The 18,571-nt window shown below is 43.0% G+C and overlaps 1 protein-coding gene across 1 annotated transcript in view; it reads right to left on the bottom strand.

Annotated features, from left to right (window-relative positions):
• Positions 1 to 877: 877 nt before the first annotated feature.
• Positions 878 to 18,571, bottom strand: part of nrxn2b (neurexin 2b) — a 660,052-nt gene continuing 642,358 nt past the window's right edge. The window contains 3 exon segments of the mRNA XM_069715608.1: positions 878 to 3,813; positions 3,816 to 3,971; positions 12,965 to 13,043. Coding sequence (XP_069571709.1) covers positions 3,077 to 3,813; positions 3,816 to 3,971; positions 12,965 to 13,043 — 972 coding nt within the window. The 3' untranslated portion in view covers positions 878 to 3,076.

Here is an 18,571-nt window from a genome sequence, read left to right as displayed (position 1 = left end):
TTACACCATCAAAGGTATGCAGACTTAGCAGTTCCTGCTTTTAATAACCACTATGTACAGCTCCTTTATCACTGTATTAACTTGAATTAGAAATGTGATGGATTTATATGGGACATCTGTTTTCCTACAATATGGACCTTTATTTGCTGTTAAAAGCAGATACTGACATCCTCTGAAACAAAAGTCACACTGAATTGCTAAAAATACATGTTTCAAAACATGTTCATATATGACTGAGTTATAACTTTGGGAACAATGTGCCATTTTTTTACATAAATCGTGGGCCAAAACTCCCACCTGTCTCCTTCATCACAGGCAGCATCTTTGCCTCGTATCGCTCCCTCTGCACCCTCCTGAGGAGACGTGCCTCGTATCTGAAAACCTCGACTCTACAGTGAGAATGTAACTGACATAAAATGTATGCTAACTGGATGTACCTAACCAAAGTCTGCTGAATCTGGAAAAGAACCCCGATCGTATTAACATTCACTCAGCTGCTCTGAATGGCGGATCAATCAGTAACCAGTGTCGACCATTGCAGTTCTTCTTTTTCTTTCTTTCCGAAATGAGGTTAAAGCTGTGGTAGAGTTCAAATGTACTCGAGGTTTACGCCCAGTGGGATGCAACGACTGTAAACGATTCCTTTACCCAGACCCATATATTTACGAAGTGAATTTTGGTCTGGGAACACCAGGCTAAACCACCGTCAATCTCATGGTGGCTTTACCCAACGGTTTCTCCATCAAATAAATTCATATCGAGTTGATCCAAATCAAGTGCAGGTATTTATAACTGTTCAAGTCCTCTGCATACGTCACAGGGTAAAAATTAGTTTGGGAGACGAGACGACGATAAACAGACCACACGACACGGGGAGTAAGAAGTATATAACCAAGTGTATTCCCTCTGTTAATGTACACATATTTAGAGTCATCTCACTGGAACACTTTACAATAACATTTAGAAAGAACAGGAAGATACTGGGAGGAGTATGCTTGGAATGGAGAAAGAGAGAAACCAGACGAACGTGGCAGGTGAGCGAACTGATGGAGCCTGTCAAGTGAAATGGCTGCCATCTCGTCTCTCCCCGTATAGACAGAAATAGATATAAAACAAATAAAAACTGGAGGATGGATAAAGCCTGCTTCCTCCACAGGGTATGGGGACGTACAATCTGCCATACAGAGAAAAAAAAAGGAATAGATGCAGGACAAAAAATAGATTGAGGATGACAGATGGAGGATGGAATAAGAGAGGAACTTCTCTCCTCTGGAAAGAAAAATGCAGGATTTCATGTTCATAACCCAAATCACATTTGCTCAATTACCAAAAGAAAATACATAGAAATTTCAGTTTCCCAGAATCATAGTCATTTTTTTTTTCTTCAAACAGGAATGATAGTAGGGAAAACACATTTCTCTTAGTAATGGGATGAGAGTCAAATATTTAGACATTTCACAAACTTTTTTCAGGATTTTTCTTTTCTTTTCATGGTACAGTTTTCTTTTTTTAATAGAGCTGAGAAAATTGGAATACTAGAGTTCTGTTGTACATCTTCCAGGGAACTGCCGTTCACCTATTATTTGTGTGCTCTTCCCACAAAGTTTTGCTTTGCCCATTGGCTGCCATCAGTCCAGTCAGGCTCGAGAGGGGTGAAAGACACAGTCGCTTTTTCAGCTGCAGGGTATCTCTCGCCACAGAGGAACTCCAGCAAGAATGACTTTCCCTTAAAATGTCTCTCATTTCCCCAGAGAAAAGATTCAAAAAAAAAAAAAAAAAGAAAAGAGCAAACCAAAGTGACTGAGTCTTGCAGCAAGGCATTCAGCCAGCCATACTGTTCATGAGAGGGGCGGGATCTGGGAAACGGGCGGTGAAACTGTTTTGACGCTGAAAATCCTAAAGTCCGTCTTCGCTGTGCTTTGTCAGCAAACTCACTTATAGACTCGCTCACGATTTAGGTCCATAGGTTTCTGCAACGCCTATACATATATTTATAATTATATAGAACAGAGTTCATCTTGTTTGCTGGAGGTTTTTTCTGTTTTTCTGTGATTAGTAACTGTAAGGACGTGACAGTTTCTCTGCTGGCCCACTAGAGGGCACTTCGGAGCTCCAGAAACACATGACACAGATCTGCTGGAACAAAAGACGACCAAAAGGGTTTTTTGGCCTCGACAAGTTTTTGGCGGCTAAACGTACAAGTTAGCATCCATTAGGTCGGAGCGGTGGTATCTCACATAGTTGCTACGTTTAACGTTGTTATGATCATCAATCATCTTCATATTTTTTGTTTTTTAAACTCCACAGAAAGAAAAACAGATTTTTATCTCTTTTTCGTAAATGAATACTACATGCTTGAAACACGGCAGAGTTTACGTTGCATCGGCTGTTGGGCACCGTAGACGAGGAGAGAAACAGAGTGCACGAGCGAATGAGAGGAAGAGAGAGAGAGAGAGAGATCAAAGATGTCGGACACTTCCCCATGTGGGAGAACTGGATTTGACACCGTGTTTCTGTAAGCTGGCAGTATATTGATTTTACAGAAGGGTGTCAAGTTGCTAATTCGAGCCTGGCTGGAAACCAATAAGCTGATACTGTCGAAGGTGACGGGCGTCCACCGCAAGCTCGCCTCAGAGTGAAGTACACAAATACTGATGGTGGTGTTTTCCTACAGTACTCCAGATATTAAATAACCTGTCAAATGCTCACCCATAAGTCACTGTTTTATCAGCATTGTTGGCACAGTGTGTGTTGAGCTCTGAGGTGTAGAAGCCTGTCCTTAAATCTACACCATTGTTCACATTTAATCAAAGTTTAGTCTAGTCAAATGAATCAAAGCAATGCTGACCGGTGTGAACAGAACCATCTTGTTTTGCTGCCTCCCTCCGATCAGAGTGGAACCGGTAACAGCAACAACCACCTGACAATACTGAGTTTAAAATGAATGACGATGTTATGTTTGTCATTTCCCACATGCTGCCTTTCTCCCTGCCCTCTCTCTCTCTTTCTCTCTCTTGTCTCTTTCCTTTTCTAAGTGCGTCTTCGTTCTGTCTCTGTGTCTCGTGGCGGCGCTCCCTCAGACGTAGTACTCTTTGTCTTTGTTCTTCTTGTTCTTGGTGACTGTCTTGGCAGTGCTGGGCTGTTTCTCCTTCACCAGAGCGCCGTTGCTCTGCGTGGCTGAGTTGCTGATGTAGTTGCGGCTCTGGTCCACCTGATAGGAGCCCTCGTCGCGGTTGCGGTACTTGTACATGGCGTATAGCAGGATGAGGATGCAGAGGGCAGCGGCCGCCACGATGCCGACCACCATCCCGGTGGTGCTGCTGGACTGCTGCACCTCAACGGCGCCTGGGAGCCCTCTCTCGGGAGACGTGGGGTCTGGAGTGGGAACATGGGGGAAATTTGGGGGATAGGTTATTCCCGGGACTCTGCGGTTGCCCGGGTCTGACGAGGGGTGGGCCGGCGGCAGCAGCACCTGGTCCCGGGTGTTCATTTTCCCAGCGGGGATGTTGTTGTTGCTACTACTACTGCTGCCACCGCCGGCTGGCTTGATGCGCGGGCTGAGCTGGTCGGGGTTGGCCGTAGGGGTGGAGGAGAGTGGTGGGTGGTGGGAGTTGGGAGAGCGGGAGAAGTGGCGGTCTCGGGGGTTCTGGACGCCGCCCTCGACGGCCGGGGGAGGAGGGAGGACAGTTCTGTCGGTGACCAGGGGGGAGTTTTTGTAATAGTCCTCGTCATCTGACTCGGTCATCTCCCCCGAGCCGTACGCAGACACCTCGATGGTCTCCTCGCAGTCCTCCTGGTCCAGGGGGCAGGGGGCCGGCCGTTGGGCAAGGGGAGGGACTCTTTGGTGGTTTCGAGCAGGGTGAGGAAAGGGCGGTAGGTGGTGGGGGGCGGGGGGATTACTGGGTAGTGGGTGGCGATGGATGGGGGATCTAGGGAGTCCACCGTAATTATGGGCAACACTAATTCACCTCCTAGGACAAGAAAGAGACAACGGAGGGAAAAGAGTGTTAGAGACGGCCAGAGAGAAACAACACCTCCAGATCAACAGAAGAAAAACAGTTCAAATGAATACAGCAACACCAGTATTAGAACAGCACTACAGCTTAACATGAGGTTAGTTCTATACGTTTATTTAGTCTGGTCTACTGAAAAAGTTAATATGTTGTCTAACTCTGATCTGAAATATAATACAAGGTGTAAGAAAACAGTCTATCCTGTTCCTGGCTGCTCTGACCTATCTCCCTGTGCTGCATCAACCTACATGTTATAATGACTAACACAAGTTAAAAGCAGACTACAAATTACACTGAACAACTTAACATCTATTGCACTACACAACCTAGCCTTCACTTTTCTAGTCTTACTTACGCTTTTAGCTACACTAACGCTCAGATGTTTCTGCTGTGATTGGTTAAATAAGATAGCAAACCACGAGGTTCAGGTCACTTACATCAACAAATTGGCCGCATGATTTTTGCATGAAAAAAAAATTACAAAAAGAAAGCTGTGTAAGATTGTTCTCGGATAGTGATAAACAACTCCCCTCCCCGCACCCCATTCTTTAACCTCCTCTCCTCTTTTATTTCTTTACTGGGTGAAAAATAATCAGAATGTAAGAAATAAATTATATTGTTAAATTATTCACTGTCCCACCAGCCCCCAAATTCTCATGAAGAATGGTCTCAATCCTATTTTCCCCCTTTGGGCATGGCTCATTTCTAATTAGCTTAATCTGTATGCAACCCTGAGGAGCGGCTGCGGGAAACTGATGCCCCTAATTTCTAACCCAAAACTCTCAATGCTCACTAAAGTACACTGAGAGTCTTAAACCCTACTGCTCCCATTTAATTCACAGGACTCCCTCATGCCCACCTTCCCTCCCAAATAGCACACATATACATGGGGCAATGATGCTCCTCTCAAACAGCCACCAACGCAAGTAAACAGTTAAAAAAAACAAAAAAAAACATCTTTATGAGCTAGAATTTCTTGTCAAGCTTCTGTTATGTAATCACATTTTAGCTTCAGTCTGAAATGAACACCCACATTTTAAATAAAGATTACCGGGTGTATAAGGAGAAAAAGACATTCAAGAAGAATCCTTCTATCAGACTGAAACGGTTAAACATTTCGGGAGTGCGTTAACAGGACAGCAGAATATCAATCTATTTACACACTGAATTTTTTCTCAAGAGTGGCAGATACTTCAGGGTCACAGTCAAGGAAACAGTTTGAAAAACATGGCAGAGGGAATTAGAGCACATCTTGGAGGGAGAAAAAGGAAGGTAACAGCAGAAAACATGACCAAAGAAATGCCAACATCACCTGCATAAAATCATGACTCTGGCTCTTTGTTCAATTGATGAGGTAAATCAGAGTGACTAAGTGGGGGGGGGGGGTGTGTGTGTGTGTGTGGATCAGGCGTTTCAGGGGTGATGACGAAAGTGTAAAAGGAGGTTCTGGGATTGTAAGAATTCCTCTGTGGCCTTTATTCAGCTAAGCAACGCTCAAACACCCCAAAACCCCCTTTGTCAGTTATATAACCACACATTTGAACTCAGAACGGCAAAAGCTTTGTTAAAAAGAAGAGGTGATGCATTGAGTTAACAAAGCCACTGTAACATATCAGCATATAACAACACACTTGAGATACAGGACTTTGAAATAAAGCAGAATGTGAGAGCTGCAAAGGATGAAAAGAAACTTAGCAACTCTTCTAACTTCTTATTTTACTGCCGTTACTGGAAACGCTAGTTTCCATGGCAATGCTCAAGCTATTTTGTCCCATTATATTTTCTTCCTTTCTGTGTTTGAGGGATGCGTTTCACCTTGAGGGCTAGAGGACAGCAGAGCGTGGTGGCACATTTGAGGAACAAAGAGGAGCCACACCGAGGAAGATTCCCCGAGTGTGTTTAAAAAAAAAAAAGAAAAGAAAAAGAACAACTTTGGTTTTGGGAAATAAGTTGTCAAAGTCACAGAAGAAAGGGGAAAAAAAAAAAAAAAAGACCTCAGTGATAATTCCACAGAGATATGTGACTGAGGGTGATGAGATGCTAGGCTTTGCTATCTTTGCTCTGCCATCTGTCTGTGTGGCAGAGATGCTGCAAGTGCAATTTCAAGCTTTGCACTGCGGCTCGGTGTGCAGCCCACCCATAATTGAGGAGGAGTTACTTCCACTCACCGTGTGCCCTACTTTACAGTATGCGGCCGACATTGCAAATGGATGTCCTTGTTACGGTAAACACTGAATGTAATCCTGTCCGAATCAGGAACACAGTGTTTCCCTGCCTAAAGTCTATGAACCCATAGAACAGTACTTAAGAGATTATACAGATATTTAGGAGGAAAATACAGATATCATAAAAGTAAATGATTGTTCCAACAAATCACTCTTGTCACTCTGCTGTACTCTCAGCGGAGCCAAAGCCTGGAGGCCTTATGGCATCCTCTCATGACTGTCAGGCAGCGACTACTGGGATAAAAACAACATGAATCTCAGCCCTCACACACAGAAAGAGCCACATCTCAGCATGATACACACTTATCAAGTCAACCATCTTTTCATTTCCCGTTTTGTGACCCAAGCCTACTGCACCAATAGTTTAAACCAATCAACAGCTTCAATTGGCTCTCCCCCTTTCCCCAATGCTGTTGTGCCCATATGCAGCTCTGATTGGTCAGTTAACACCCAGAAAGGCAGGCTCAGGAAGTTGTTGCACATGATCCTATCTGTGTTCTCCTGCTGAAAGCTGCCAAGAACCACAGACTGATGGGAAAGTGAAAATATTTTATTCGACATCGTAGACGTCGCACGCAAAACAGACCTCACTGAGACCATTTCTGATGATTATACTTCACACACAAAGTAGTTCCGACCCAGACATCTGATTGGTCAACTGTACATTTCAACGTGCTCAAATCAGCATATAATGGCACACCCTGCTCTTCACTAGAAATATCACTCCGCCTTCTCAATGGCAAGTATATAGTTGGACTTGAATTTCATATAATATGCATTATATTGTTGTATTTACATGTTATAGGTCTATTACATGTGACCTGTTTGGTAAAATTGGATCTTTTTTGGTCTTTATTTGTCGCTCTGAGCACCCGTACCGTAACACCATGGATAGTTGCGCACTTAAAATCCTAGCGGCGGTTCGCTTGACTGGTTATGTTTTAATACATGACGCGGTGCTAAAATCTTAAAAATACATGAGTCCATCGATATCATTTTTCAGCAGATCTCTTACCTACGAGATTGAGCGAGCTAAGCAGTTTAGTGTTTCTATGTGCTGTATTTATTCAGTTTGAGAAACGATCTCTAGAAAACATTAAAACGGACTAGATCTCGTCTCTGTTGCTAGGATCGTTACTAAGGGTCGGGCTACCACGTGAAGTAGTAAACATTGCATGCATCACTGACGCAACTGATTGTGTTCCAGTTGTTAGTCATACCCCATGTATTGCCATAGAAACGGACGTCATACAAACAAAAAGTTTAATATTTTGAGAGCAATTGCCCCAAAACATGAATATATTTTAATTACATATTTAATTTAGTTGGTAACTTGCTTTATAATTGCACTATCGCACGAGAGGGTGTGTTTCAACGTCATTATTGGCACGACAGTGATGCGGCCTGTAAGCATCACATTTGCAAGTGTAGATGTCTTTTTCTTCAGTATTCCTACACCGTCCATTTTAGCATTAAAAGCGAGAGAGACTCGGAGATATTCCACCTGATTGACTGAGTTTGACTGCATTGATTGGACCAATTTGAGGCAGTGGCACCACGTTTAGTCCACATGATGAAATTTCTTTATCTTAACCCCACATACCACTCCGCCACGCTACCAGCGGGAGTCCCCCCCCCTATTTACTCAAAATGAGAACAGGGCAGATGGATACTGACGCATCTACGGCGGTCTCCTGACAAACATCGTTATTCTGCCGATCACGTCGCCACGCTCGCATCCATTTGAAATATTTAGAGCAAAAAGGTTGTTTGGAGTTTGAGCATTCTGTAATTCAGCTTTGATTAGGCTGCAGATGGAAAATCCAGCAGCATGTCCGAGCGTAATATATTTTCCCTTGCTTGCGTTTGAATCATGCTACAATAGGTACAATTATGGGCATATAATCTGTGCGACAGGAAACAAACCTGCTTCTTCATACATGAGGCTCCGTAAATTGTTTACAAATGCTGCGTTTGCTGCCGTCGCTCTCCGGCAAAGTGATTTATTTTGACAAAAAAAGGAGATGACTCCCCGGCTCACACTGTGTGTCTCGATGAGAGTCACATATTGGCTCCAGTGAAAGTCACCTCCCCGCGCAGCACTTTAGAAGCTGGATCACCTCCACGAACCGGGCTGGGTTTGTATTTCTGGCCAGTCTGGTGTGTCAACCTCACTGTGGAATAAATCTGATATACACGTAGAGTCTCATCCTGATGCAGAGATATGACAGTATATCACTTTACCTCGCCCCTGCATTTTAATAGACATCTTTTATTAATTTTTTTTTATCATAGTGCACATCTGCTTCATATCTTCATTGTTTTCCATATTTGTTAAATTAAAAGGTTTCTAACCAAACAACTGCAAAGCTAACTGACTACTGGTAAATACAAGAAAGGATACATTAATTAGAATTAAAAAAAACAAAAACTCACTAGGTTAGATGGCTCAGACAATCAGTGAACCAGACTTTCTGCGTGGTGCTGCGGGGGAGAAACTATGATATGTGTTTACAGTTTGAAGTACGAGTGCAAAGACTCCCTGCTGAGAAAGCAGTGGCACCAGAAATTTAAAAAAAAAAAAAAGTCGTCTTCATCTACTTTTCTGGGTTAACATCAGATTTTAATTATAACTTCAATAAGGTTTTAGATAGTTGGATAATTAGACAGTTTGCAGCTGAAATTCATTTTGAAGAGCAAAACTGACCAGCAATGAATAAAATAGTTACAAAGCATGCGAATAATGTCGAGTAATGCATTCTTCAGTTTTATGTATTTAACAGCAGACTGAGCAGCAGCCTCTGCAATAAATGATTCCCCTGATTTATGTCTGTGAGGACGGTAATCCCTATTTTTATTAGCCGAACGCATCTCCAAGGCCTAAACAAAGACAATACCCTGAGGCACAGTTTTTTGTAGCAAATATGCAAATAGTGCATTCTATCTAAGTAGCGTGTGTGTGTATATATATATAGAAACAAATGATTCAGGATTATTGAATGAACACAGTCGTTATTGTAATTGGAACTATGTTTCTCTATTTTACCTGCAAATTTGGATGTACACTATTTAAAATGTTGGATTGCGCAGTCATTTAATGTTGTCAAGTTTATTTTTAATAAATTCTTGAATTAGCTATTAATAGTAAAAGCCATGATGCATTCATTTAAACCAGTAAATTATTCACATTCAATCTGTCAAATTTGTATGGTCAATATTCTTTTGTAGTTCTCTTTATGTCTCCTTGAATCGCCTCGTGCCTCTTTTATATCCGTCTTATGGAAAGCACTTTTGTTGCTGAAGACAAATGAACCATTCACATGAATTGTTAACCATTTTATCGTTCTTCTCTCCTGCTGGGGAATTTTTTTTTATCGCGCAATGATGATGCAAACTTCACCAGTCACCTCGTTAATTGTGTAATCCTCTATTGTTTTCACTGAAAATGGTGACATCAGAGAAAGGCCTCTGAATCCGACGGATTGGATATTCCAGTAACATCGAGGACACGCTCCTCTGAACTCTGAAAGCCTGGTCTTCTGTTTACAGATCGTCCAGGGACGCTGGTTCAAGCCTTTACATCAAACATCCAACCTGTGGAACCCGTATGATAAACCCGGGGCTGTTTACTCGTGGAGGGAAGGGAGATCAATGAAGTATCACACTGACAAATAACGGACACCCAACCCCATCGACCATGCTCCGAGTCACGACAGGTGCGGGGACTCGGCGCTCTGGGTCATCCCTCATCTATCACCCAATCTCTTACTTTCCCTCCTCGACCTCAAACGAGCATTCGCTGGTTGTCTCTATAGCGTCTCTGCTGATGAATTATTGAGGAGCTCCTCAAAACTCTGATCTTGTCGGCGTAATACCGATATAGCGCCTACAACATCCTGGGACTGATAAGTAGCTCGGAGGTAAGCGAGAGAAAAGGAAAGTGAGGTCGCGCTGAGGTAGAGAAAAGACAGAGTGAAATATGGAGATGAAATGAAAGGGATTTAATGAGCAGAGCTTGTTGTTTGAAAAAAAGATCAGATTTTCCTTCGCCGTGAATGCAATGTGTCTTTTAGTATTAAACGAGTGTTCATGTGAATATACAGATATATTTCCTGTGTTCATGTTGACTTCACTCTCTCTCCTCAGTACGTTGAGCTTTGTAATCCACAATTCCGAGGCCTTGTCGCTCTCCTGACAGAGGCTCATTACCAACACTGAAGGATCCAAGGCAGAGCTCTAATTGGCTGATGTAATTAAGGCTCCCTAACAGTCAAAGTTTAATTAGCCTGGTGGGAAAGTCAGGAATCGTTCACGGGAATTTCACTGGGTCCTCATCCTCTCCTTGGCTTCCTCTTTCTTCTCTCTCTTGCATGCTTTCTCCGTACCTCCTCTCCTCTCCCCGTTTCTCTGTTCTGCTTTGAGCGCAAAGGAACGTGACACCCATCTCAATGAGGGTCAGTCCTTGACAGCGCAGTCCTCCCAGCCCTTTCCCCCACTCATCTCCTCCTCAGGTCCTCTTCCCTGTGTGGCTTTTTTTTTTTTGCATCCACTCCGAGCGTGTCAGCATGTGCGCGACGGCGGCTGTCTGAGCGTTGCACATCGAGTGTCATCACTTAACATTCGACGGCCTAAACTCTCCCTGGACCACGTTGCAGTTGTTGAAAAACAAGCTGCCTCCGTTGAATTGTGTATTGTACAGCTGCAGGTGAACACATCTGTAAAGCAGATGGAGGAAGCAGTTGCACTGATCCCCATGAATTCACAGCAGTCATATCTGGCGCAGCTTAATAGAAAATATACAGCGGTACTTAAGGTTTTCTCTCCATCCTGAAGGCATTCCAATAACACCGAGCTGCATTCTCGCATGTAATTGAAAACACTGGGAATTGGTCCTATCGCACAATGACTATAGGCCCGTGCTCGCGGAGCGGTGCTGGAGAGGGGACATGTTTTGCGGACAATGTTGATTCTTCTCTGCTTGTCCACAGTTTTCACGGAGGCTTATCCGACCCCCGCTGGCTCTGCCTCCCTGGAACTCCTGTGGCATCTGGAAGGTGTGATAGGGAGCATGCGTGTGCTTGTGTGCGCGAGCGTGTTTGTTGTTTCTCGGAAGTGTCGGCTGCTCAAGGGAAAACTTTACACCCACAGAGTGAGAGAGAGACAAGTGTCTGTCTGGAAAGGTGAGCATGTCTGCCACTGTATGCGTGTTTGTGTGGGCATACGAGAGAGAGAGAGAGAGAGAGAGTTGCAGTTCCTCATGGGAGATTAAGCCTGGGTAGAGCATCCACCGAAAAACTCTCATTTCTCCTTTCGATAAGAGGGGAATTGAGTCTCTATTTTGGTCCCAACCACCTACAGAGAAAACCGCAGGAGAATGCTACACTCGAGTTTCTCAACACAGGTTCAGATCAGTTCCTCCTCGCACAAACATAGATATATATATTGTAATCTCCTGCCATTTATACTCCAACATATTCCAACCTTTTAATCCCAATACTGAGAAAAAACTTTTGTGAATTTATTCCAGGCAAAGTGAAGAAGTGCTTTTTACAAACCGACATTATGTTGATTCTCTTTGTTTTTGTTTATAACATTTGTTCTGCTATAGTTTCATAGCTTCAGGCCTTTTATTTTATTTATTTTATTTTTTTTTAAGAGCAAATCAGAATCTTTGCATGTATAATTCATTCTAAAAATTAGAATCGGTGCGAAAATAAAGACCAGGTGTTGATATGGTTTCCTAAAGTGAGAAATTATTAAGGACCATGTAATAATAAAGGCCATATAATTATTCAGATGTCTCTTGTTAGTTGATAAATATACTGTACTCTATGACAAGCTCCTTTCATATTAAACTCAACTGTTAACTAATTTTTTTTTTAAGCAGCATGCAAATCAAAATGTACATTTATTAACTTGTGCCGCAGATGTTCTGGGCTCTCCCTTTCTAATTCCTCGACGTTAGCACCAGAACGGTGTGCACTGTATACTGGCACAGTTTTGATGATAGGTGTCATCCCACCCACACCACAGTTAAATCTATAAACTCATTTAACAATAAAAATCTTGTCAGTCAGGATCTTCTGGGATAAAATGTCATTAAATGAGGATTTGCATTTTCTCCTGGTTCCTAGATTTTCTCCAGAGCAGTCGCAGTAATTTGAATCCCACAGCTTCACTGTACGAACATGGTTCTCGGCAGATTTCAAATATGGCCAGCTTAATAAAGCTAGAAACCACAGAGGCAGGGAGTAAAACACATGGCCTCTAACTTTCACCTCCTGTCATGGTGTCAGCACATTGCTTGACCCGCTGTTCACACAAACAGCGCCTCAGCCACCGGGCCTGCCAGGCTGCAGCTGTGCGCAGTGCACAACAAGCTGCGATTCCACGTTGCAACTGTCCTGCCTTGTTAGAGTCAGAGCAGGAGATTGGTGCAGCAGCAGGGTAAATGCCAGGTATTAACACTTGGCTGAGCAACTGACGGACCACAATGCTGCTGACTGCCTGCTGATCTAAAAAAACAATAAGAAAGCGGCTCAGAGGGTGCACATCTGGCCAATCAGAGCTGCAGATGGGAGGCTGTGTAGCCACAAAGAGTCATTTAGAAGTGCAGTAAGAGACATAGCGGTAGTCTAGATAAATCTGGGTTTTTTTTTGGTTCAGGTTGCTCTTTGTTGCTGGATTAAAAACACAATGAAGACAGAACTCCCTGAGTTGACTCACCATTTCCAGGCTCACACTCCTCCAAATCTTCGTCATCGCTAGGACATTCAGCTGATGCTACCAAGAGGTCATCCGCATTCTGGAGGAACAGAGAGGGAGGAGAGCAGATAGAGTCAGGACTCATTTTATTTGTGTAGAGGATACGCAGAGCATCACGGAGGATTAAGAACCTCTGCCAGTCACTGTGAAGGTCTTTGGCTCGGATTTTAAAGCAACCGAGAGGCAAACTTTAAAAAAAGGCTGGAGTTGAAAAAAAAAATATATATATATATATATTTTAACTTCTGGCAACAATATGAGGATTTATTGTTCAGCAATTTGGTAGTAGTGGTTGAAAATATGGAGGTGGGTGTGCTTTATGACTCTCACCAATGTGTATTTATGTAAGCAGAGATGGGGAGCTGGAGGGAAACCAAAGTGAAACCAGCTCTTCTTTTTGACCAAACAATCAAAGAGGTGTAGCTCGTCTAAACTCTGGGCAAGTTCAGCTGTGTGGGCAACAGAGGCAGACATGGGAAGCTCCAAAGCACAACCATTATTTAATTCTTCGTCTATATCAGGAATCTGTTTTGACCTCGGACCTGTAGACATTTGAACTGTGTGATAAAGAGGACATGCAGTCTGTTGGGTGGGCTTTAGAACTACAGCAGCAGGGGTCTTGAGATGAAAACAGATTAAATCTGACAAGGTGGTTCCAATTTAGTAGCCAAGGTTTGTCCCCACTTCTGCGTGACTCATGCAGCTGTGTGTCTAGACACCCCAACCTCCTCCCCCTCCTCTCTTCTCAGCCTCTGGTTGTTATTCAAGATGGGGTCATCCAATAGAAAATGGAGGGCTTTTATCACCATAATTGATTCAAGTGCCACACTGCTTCGCCGAGTTTTCTCTGTGTTATTAATCCGCGGCCTGGGTGTAATCATTTATTAATTAGAATGTGTCAGTTTGAGTGTGTGTGTTCATATCACCTGGCTCTGTCAAATGGGCCAAATAAACCTGCTTCACTTTGTCAGCCACATCTCCATCAAACTTGTATTTTTATTCAATCCATGCAGTCGGCTGCTTCACTTTTCCTCACTCGATTGTAAACAGCACATAATGAATCCTTTAAAATGTGCACTTGTCTAAATTAAATGACCAGGACATCAATAAACGCACACAGCAGGGTGTGTTTGTGGCCATTAATGAAAAATATGTTTATATAATCCAGTTTCTTGCAGACTAAATGTCAAATGGCTTCAGACTCCTGGAGTTACCACGGTTGTAATTTAGTGCAACATCTGTGGCACACTTATAAGCCCCCGATTCACAAGTTGCCCCCCTCCAACATCTGAAGCAGGCCACAATAGCAACACTGACTGTAATTTATTGGATGGAAAATTGCCAGGAGGCCCACTAACCCGGTGTACTGATTAATGCTGAAGGAGTAGCTCCAAACTCCAGTTTGACCTGGTCAGAACATTTTCCATCAGTCTCCAAGCAGGACCCACAAGGAGGCAACTCTGCAGCATCCTCGCATCCATCCATCCAGACAAATCAGTGAGATCCCAGCACCTGGGAGTGCTCTCAGCTGCAGACAGCAACAAGGCTGCAGCTTGTGATCTTAGTTTTATAACATCCTGACACCAAATGTGGGTCAGCGCGAGACAAGTGATGAGTCCAACTGTTTCATGGAAACCCACAGTACTAAGGGGTGAAGGGAAGGGGGAAAAGGCAGACCCCCACATGCACATCAAAAGGTAGATCTTTTATTCTAAGCATCAAAGCACATTATTCCACTATGATCAAAGCTGCAGCGTGGCGGGTAGCTCAGAGCTTTTGGAGAAATTGGAAATTTAGGTTTCTTGCTTTCTGCCACCCTAACTCGTCTCCACTGTGTCTTAGGTGCTGAAGAAATTCATTAGAGAGACATAGTCCCTGTCAGGTTTGTTCATTTCTGTGTTCTGTATTACTGTGATGTGGAGGGTAAAATTTTGTTGTGGGCTGCAACTGGAAATTGAAATTCCTTTCTCTTCAAAGGCATTCCTGACCAAATTCTCCAGTCGCCCCAGGCTGGCTTCAGTGTTCACGCGTTGGCTATAGAAATTGACACACAGTTCAAATAACCACTGGTAAATTATACTTTTTTGAGGACAAAAACTGAATTACCAAATTAAACCAAGCTACCACCACTATTACTTAATACAGAATCCCGGGACTCCCCCGAATGATGTCACAGTCCTTTAGATTTCTGTTGCCATGGTGAAGAAGCTAGTCGGAGACCTCAATTGCTGAATTTATCAAAAATCCCCTGTATGAATGTATAGCTTCACTACCTTTAACACTGACCACCATAAAATGATGTTGTTTTCTGAAACTCCATGACCCGTCATTGTTGGAGCTACTTCAACGTCATCACACTGAGCAACCCCCACTGGTTACTAGTTGGTCTGTCCTTCAGAGTGGCTGAGCAAACCTTAAAGCAAACAGGGTTTCCAGACTATAATCAAAGCAAAGACTGAGGCTGTGAACAATACATAGCAGCTGTCAAGACCTATAACGTTGAACATTTTTATTTGTAAGAATTTGACTACTTCTGAAACCTACATTGTCTGTGAAGGTTCTTAGTCATCCACAAGATGGTCAATCTAAGTTTTATCGAAAGGCATCAGGGCTTCTTTTCAGTTTCTTGAAGATGTTTCGCCTCTCACCTGAAAGGTTTCTTCAGTTCTAACGAACTGGAGGGGAGTTCCAGGTTTAACTTCTTGTGGTGTCATTAAGACCTTGAGAATTGTTGGGATTCATTTAGGTCACAAGTGGGACTCAACCGGCCATCTTGTGGATCATTAAAAGTATACTATTTTGAACTTATAACACGATGGCCGGGTGGCTCGCACATGTGACCTAAATTACTTCCAACAACTCTCAAGGTGTTAACGACCCCACAAGAGCACCTGGAGCCTTCTTCACGGGGTTAACGACCCCACAGGAAGTTTGCAGGCAATCTGTCCAAACTGTAACAAGCCTTACATTGCACATTACGAAACAGAGAGGCATTCAGTATGTGTTGACCTGTATGTGCTTCCCAAAGTTGAGTACAGTGACTGTGTGTGTTTCTGATTGATTGAGTTTTTGGGGTTTTAGTCTTCCTTATCTGTTCATCTATTATGGTATGATATGAATCACCACCATCCAAACTGCTGCTGCCACAAATACAGAAACAAACAACACTTCTATGTGCACCAGAGGCTTTTTCCCAGGACAAGAATACCAGACTGTGTCAAAGACCGAATCTAAAATATTTCATACTCTGCCTGGTGCCCCTCAGCCGTCCTAAAATCAATGTAATCCCCAACCTTTCATAACTACTTAATTTGACTTGAATAGAACTGTGTTTGTTCACTGAAGCTTTTTTGTGTTATTCTATCTTTTCGTTGGTGGGAGCAGATGAGCTTTCCAGGCATTTCAACATCTCCCAGCAAATTAGAACAAATGCCAAAACAACAAATATTCCGTCACACCGGCATCATCTGTATGAATGATCAGGAAAGTGTTTGCCAACTATACGCCCCAATAATGCCTTTGTTATTCTTGTGCACAGAAAGATATTGCCCGTCTGATCATTAAAGTAGATACTCATTGGTAATATCTGTTCATTCTCAAGCACATATCTTGAACGCTATTTTAGGCTGTTAGACTGTTCAGCTAGGTCCATAATCGTAATAAAGACGAAGCTGTTGAAATGTTTGTATATGATATAAAAATAGATATTTGGCAATAAAAAGCACTCTAAAGGTGGAACTGTGCTTTTTTTATGACCAAACATAAACGTCAATCAGCAAATGCAATTCCCATTAAGGCTTGTAACAACAGAAAGGCAGACAGCACTCGGAGTCCTTTGCTATCCTAAAATGGTTCCAGATAATTTATCAAACGGGTGTTTGCAACTGCCAGTTTGACATCACAGAACGCTGCTGTAAAAGCTTGTGTGCTGAAAGTGGAAGGATGTTTCTACCAAGAAGTCTGGAGGCCAGAGATATGATATTGAACTAAGTGGATGGCTACATGTGACATCTTGTATTCAGGTTCCACTGATCTCATGTTTAGACAGGAGATGCAGACACATTAAATCACAGACCGTTCATTTAAAAAAAGCCATGCCAGCCGGGTACACTCGAGACAATGTTTTAAAGGAGCTCTGACTTGCTTTTTAGCCCAAAACTTCTTACTTGCTTGTAAATACATGGTAGTAACAACCAAGACTGAAAGCAAGGTCTTTGGATGAACATTTTTAAACGGGACCACTTTCGTATATTGCCAGCTGCCATCACAGTGCTCCTTTGATGAGGCAGTGGAAGCCTCAGCAAGTGAATTTTATCAAAGTACAAGAGGAGGAAAACAACAAACTAACATTGTGGTTTTATTTGAACTGCATGTTTACAACACACAATTTTGTGTATTGTGCACTTGTGCCATCAGCGGCCATTTCTGGACTTCACTCTAATTGGCACTGCTATTCAAAATGAGACGGATAGGAAATGTTTGAGATTGCGATAAAAGGATAAAGAGTAAGGTCTAAATATATTCTGGATCTGCTGATCATGGCTATCGGGGATGAGTGCAAGTGGCTCGCCGACTGATCTCGGATAAGCTTCAGTGGACATGAACAGCGCTAATGAACACGGCAGAATGATAGAAATGTGCTGGTAATTGGCACCTTACCTCTATGTTTCCTGTATAAAAGTTTGTTGGACAGCTAAAGGATGGCAATTGACAGCTTTTAAAGACGCAAGCTTTCATTTAGTTAAGGTACAAAGTCTTGACAGTAACAGAAATAGCTGATAAATGTACATCCAGTTCTTCCACTGATGGCCTGAATCACACTTGGTTCACAAGGCTTCACAGCAAAGTCTTTCTGCACCGCACACAGCTTGTAGCTAATGATATTGGAGCATATCTCACCCCCTGTAACAAATGGATCCTGTTATTATTTCTTTTTATGAGTACTGGGCCTGGATGACCCGTCTCCTCCATCTTCAGGCATGTGGGCAGCAGCGCTACCGTTTGCTAATTGTTGCTTGCCATGATGGCAATATGTGCCTTTGTGCATCATCGTCAGGCCATAAATCCCAGGCTCTCGCATGGATGTGAAGTAGTCATAAATATAGGTTTATTGCACCCTGAGTTGCCGTGCAGCTTGTGCCCTAGGATTTCCTCCTCATGATGCTCCTTCCCTCCTCCAACCGCAGTTGATTTGTCTGGATGTGCTGTGATTTCCCAGCATCCTACTCAGCCATATCATCTGAGAGGAAATCAAAATCGCAGCGTTGATTGGTCTAATAAGGCCAGCCACACAAAAGCTGTTCTGTAACTTCCTCCCAGGCAGAGGGCTGTTTGAACATCTGAATGTGGCTGAGGGCTAACAAGGGGAAGCTCACGCACAACACGGGGACGTGACTGTTTGACCTTGCAGCTGACGTATGATTTCTTTTGAAATGCACATGTACCCGTCCGAGCAGGAGACCATCTGGTTACTTGGTTATGCCGTTTAATCTTTCAAATATTTTTTTCAGCACTTTGAGATTTTGGAGGAACTTTGGAAAGCCAATTAAAAGTAACTGGCAATGTGAC

The sequence above is a fragment of the Brachyistius frenatus genome, unplaced genomic scaffold (assembly GCF_029030835.1).
Source record: "Brachyistius frenatus isolate BFR_SWC_R1_liver_20210118 unplaced genomic scaffold, ASM2903083v1 Contig_145, whole genome shotgun sequence".
In the NCBI taxonomy this organism is placed as follows: Eukaryota; Metazoa; Chordata; class Actinopteri; family Embiotocidae; genus Brachyistius; species Brachyistius frenatus.
This window is presented reverse-complemented; position numbering and strand designations above follow the sequence as displayed.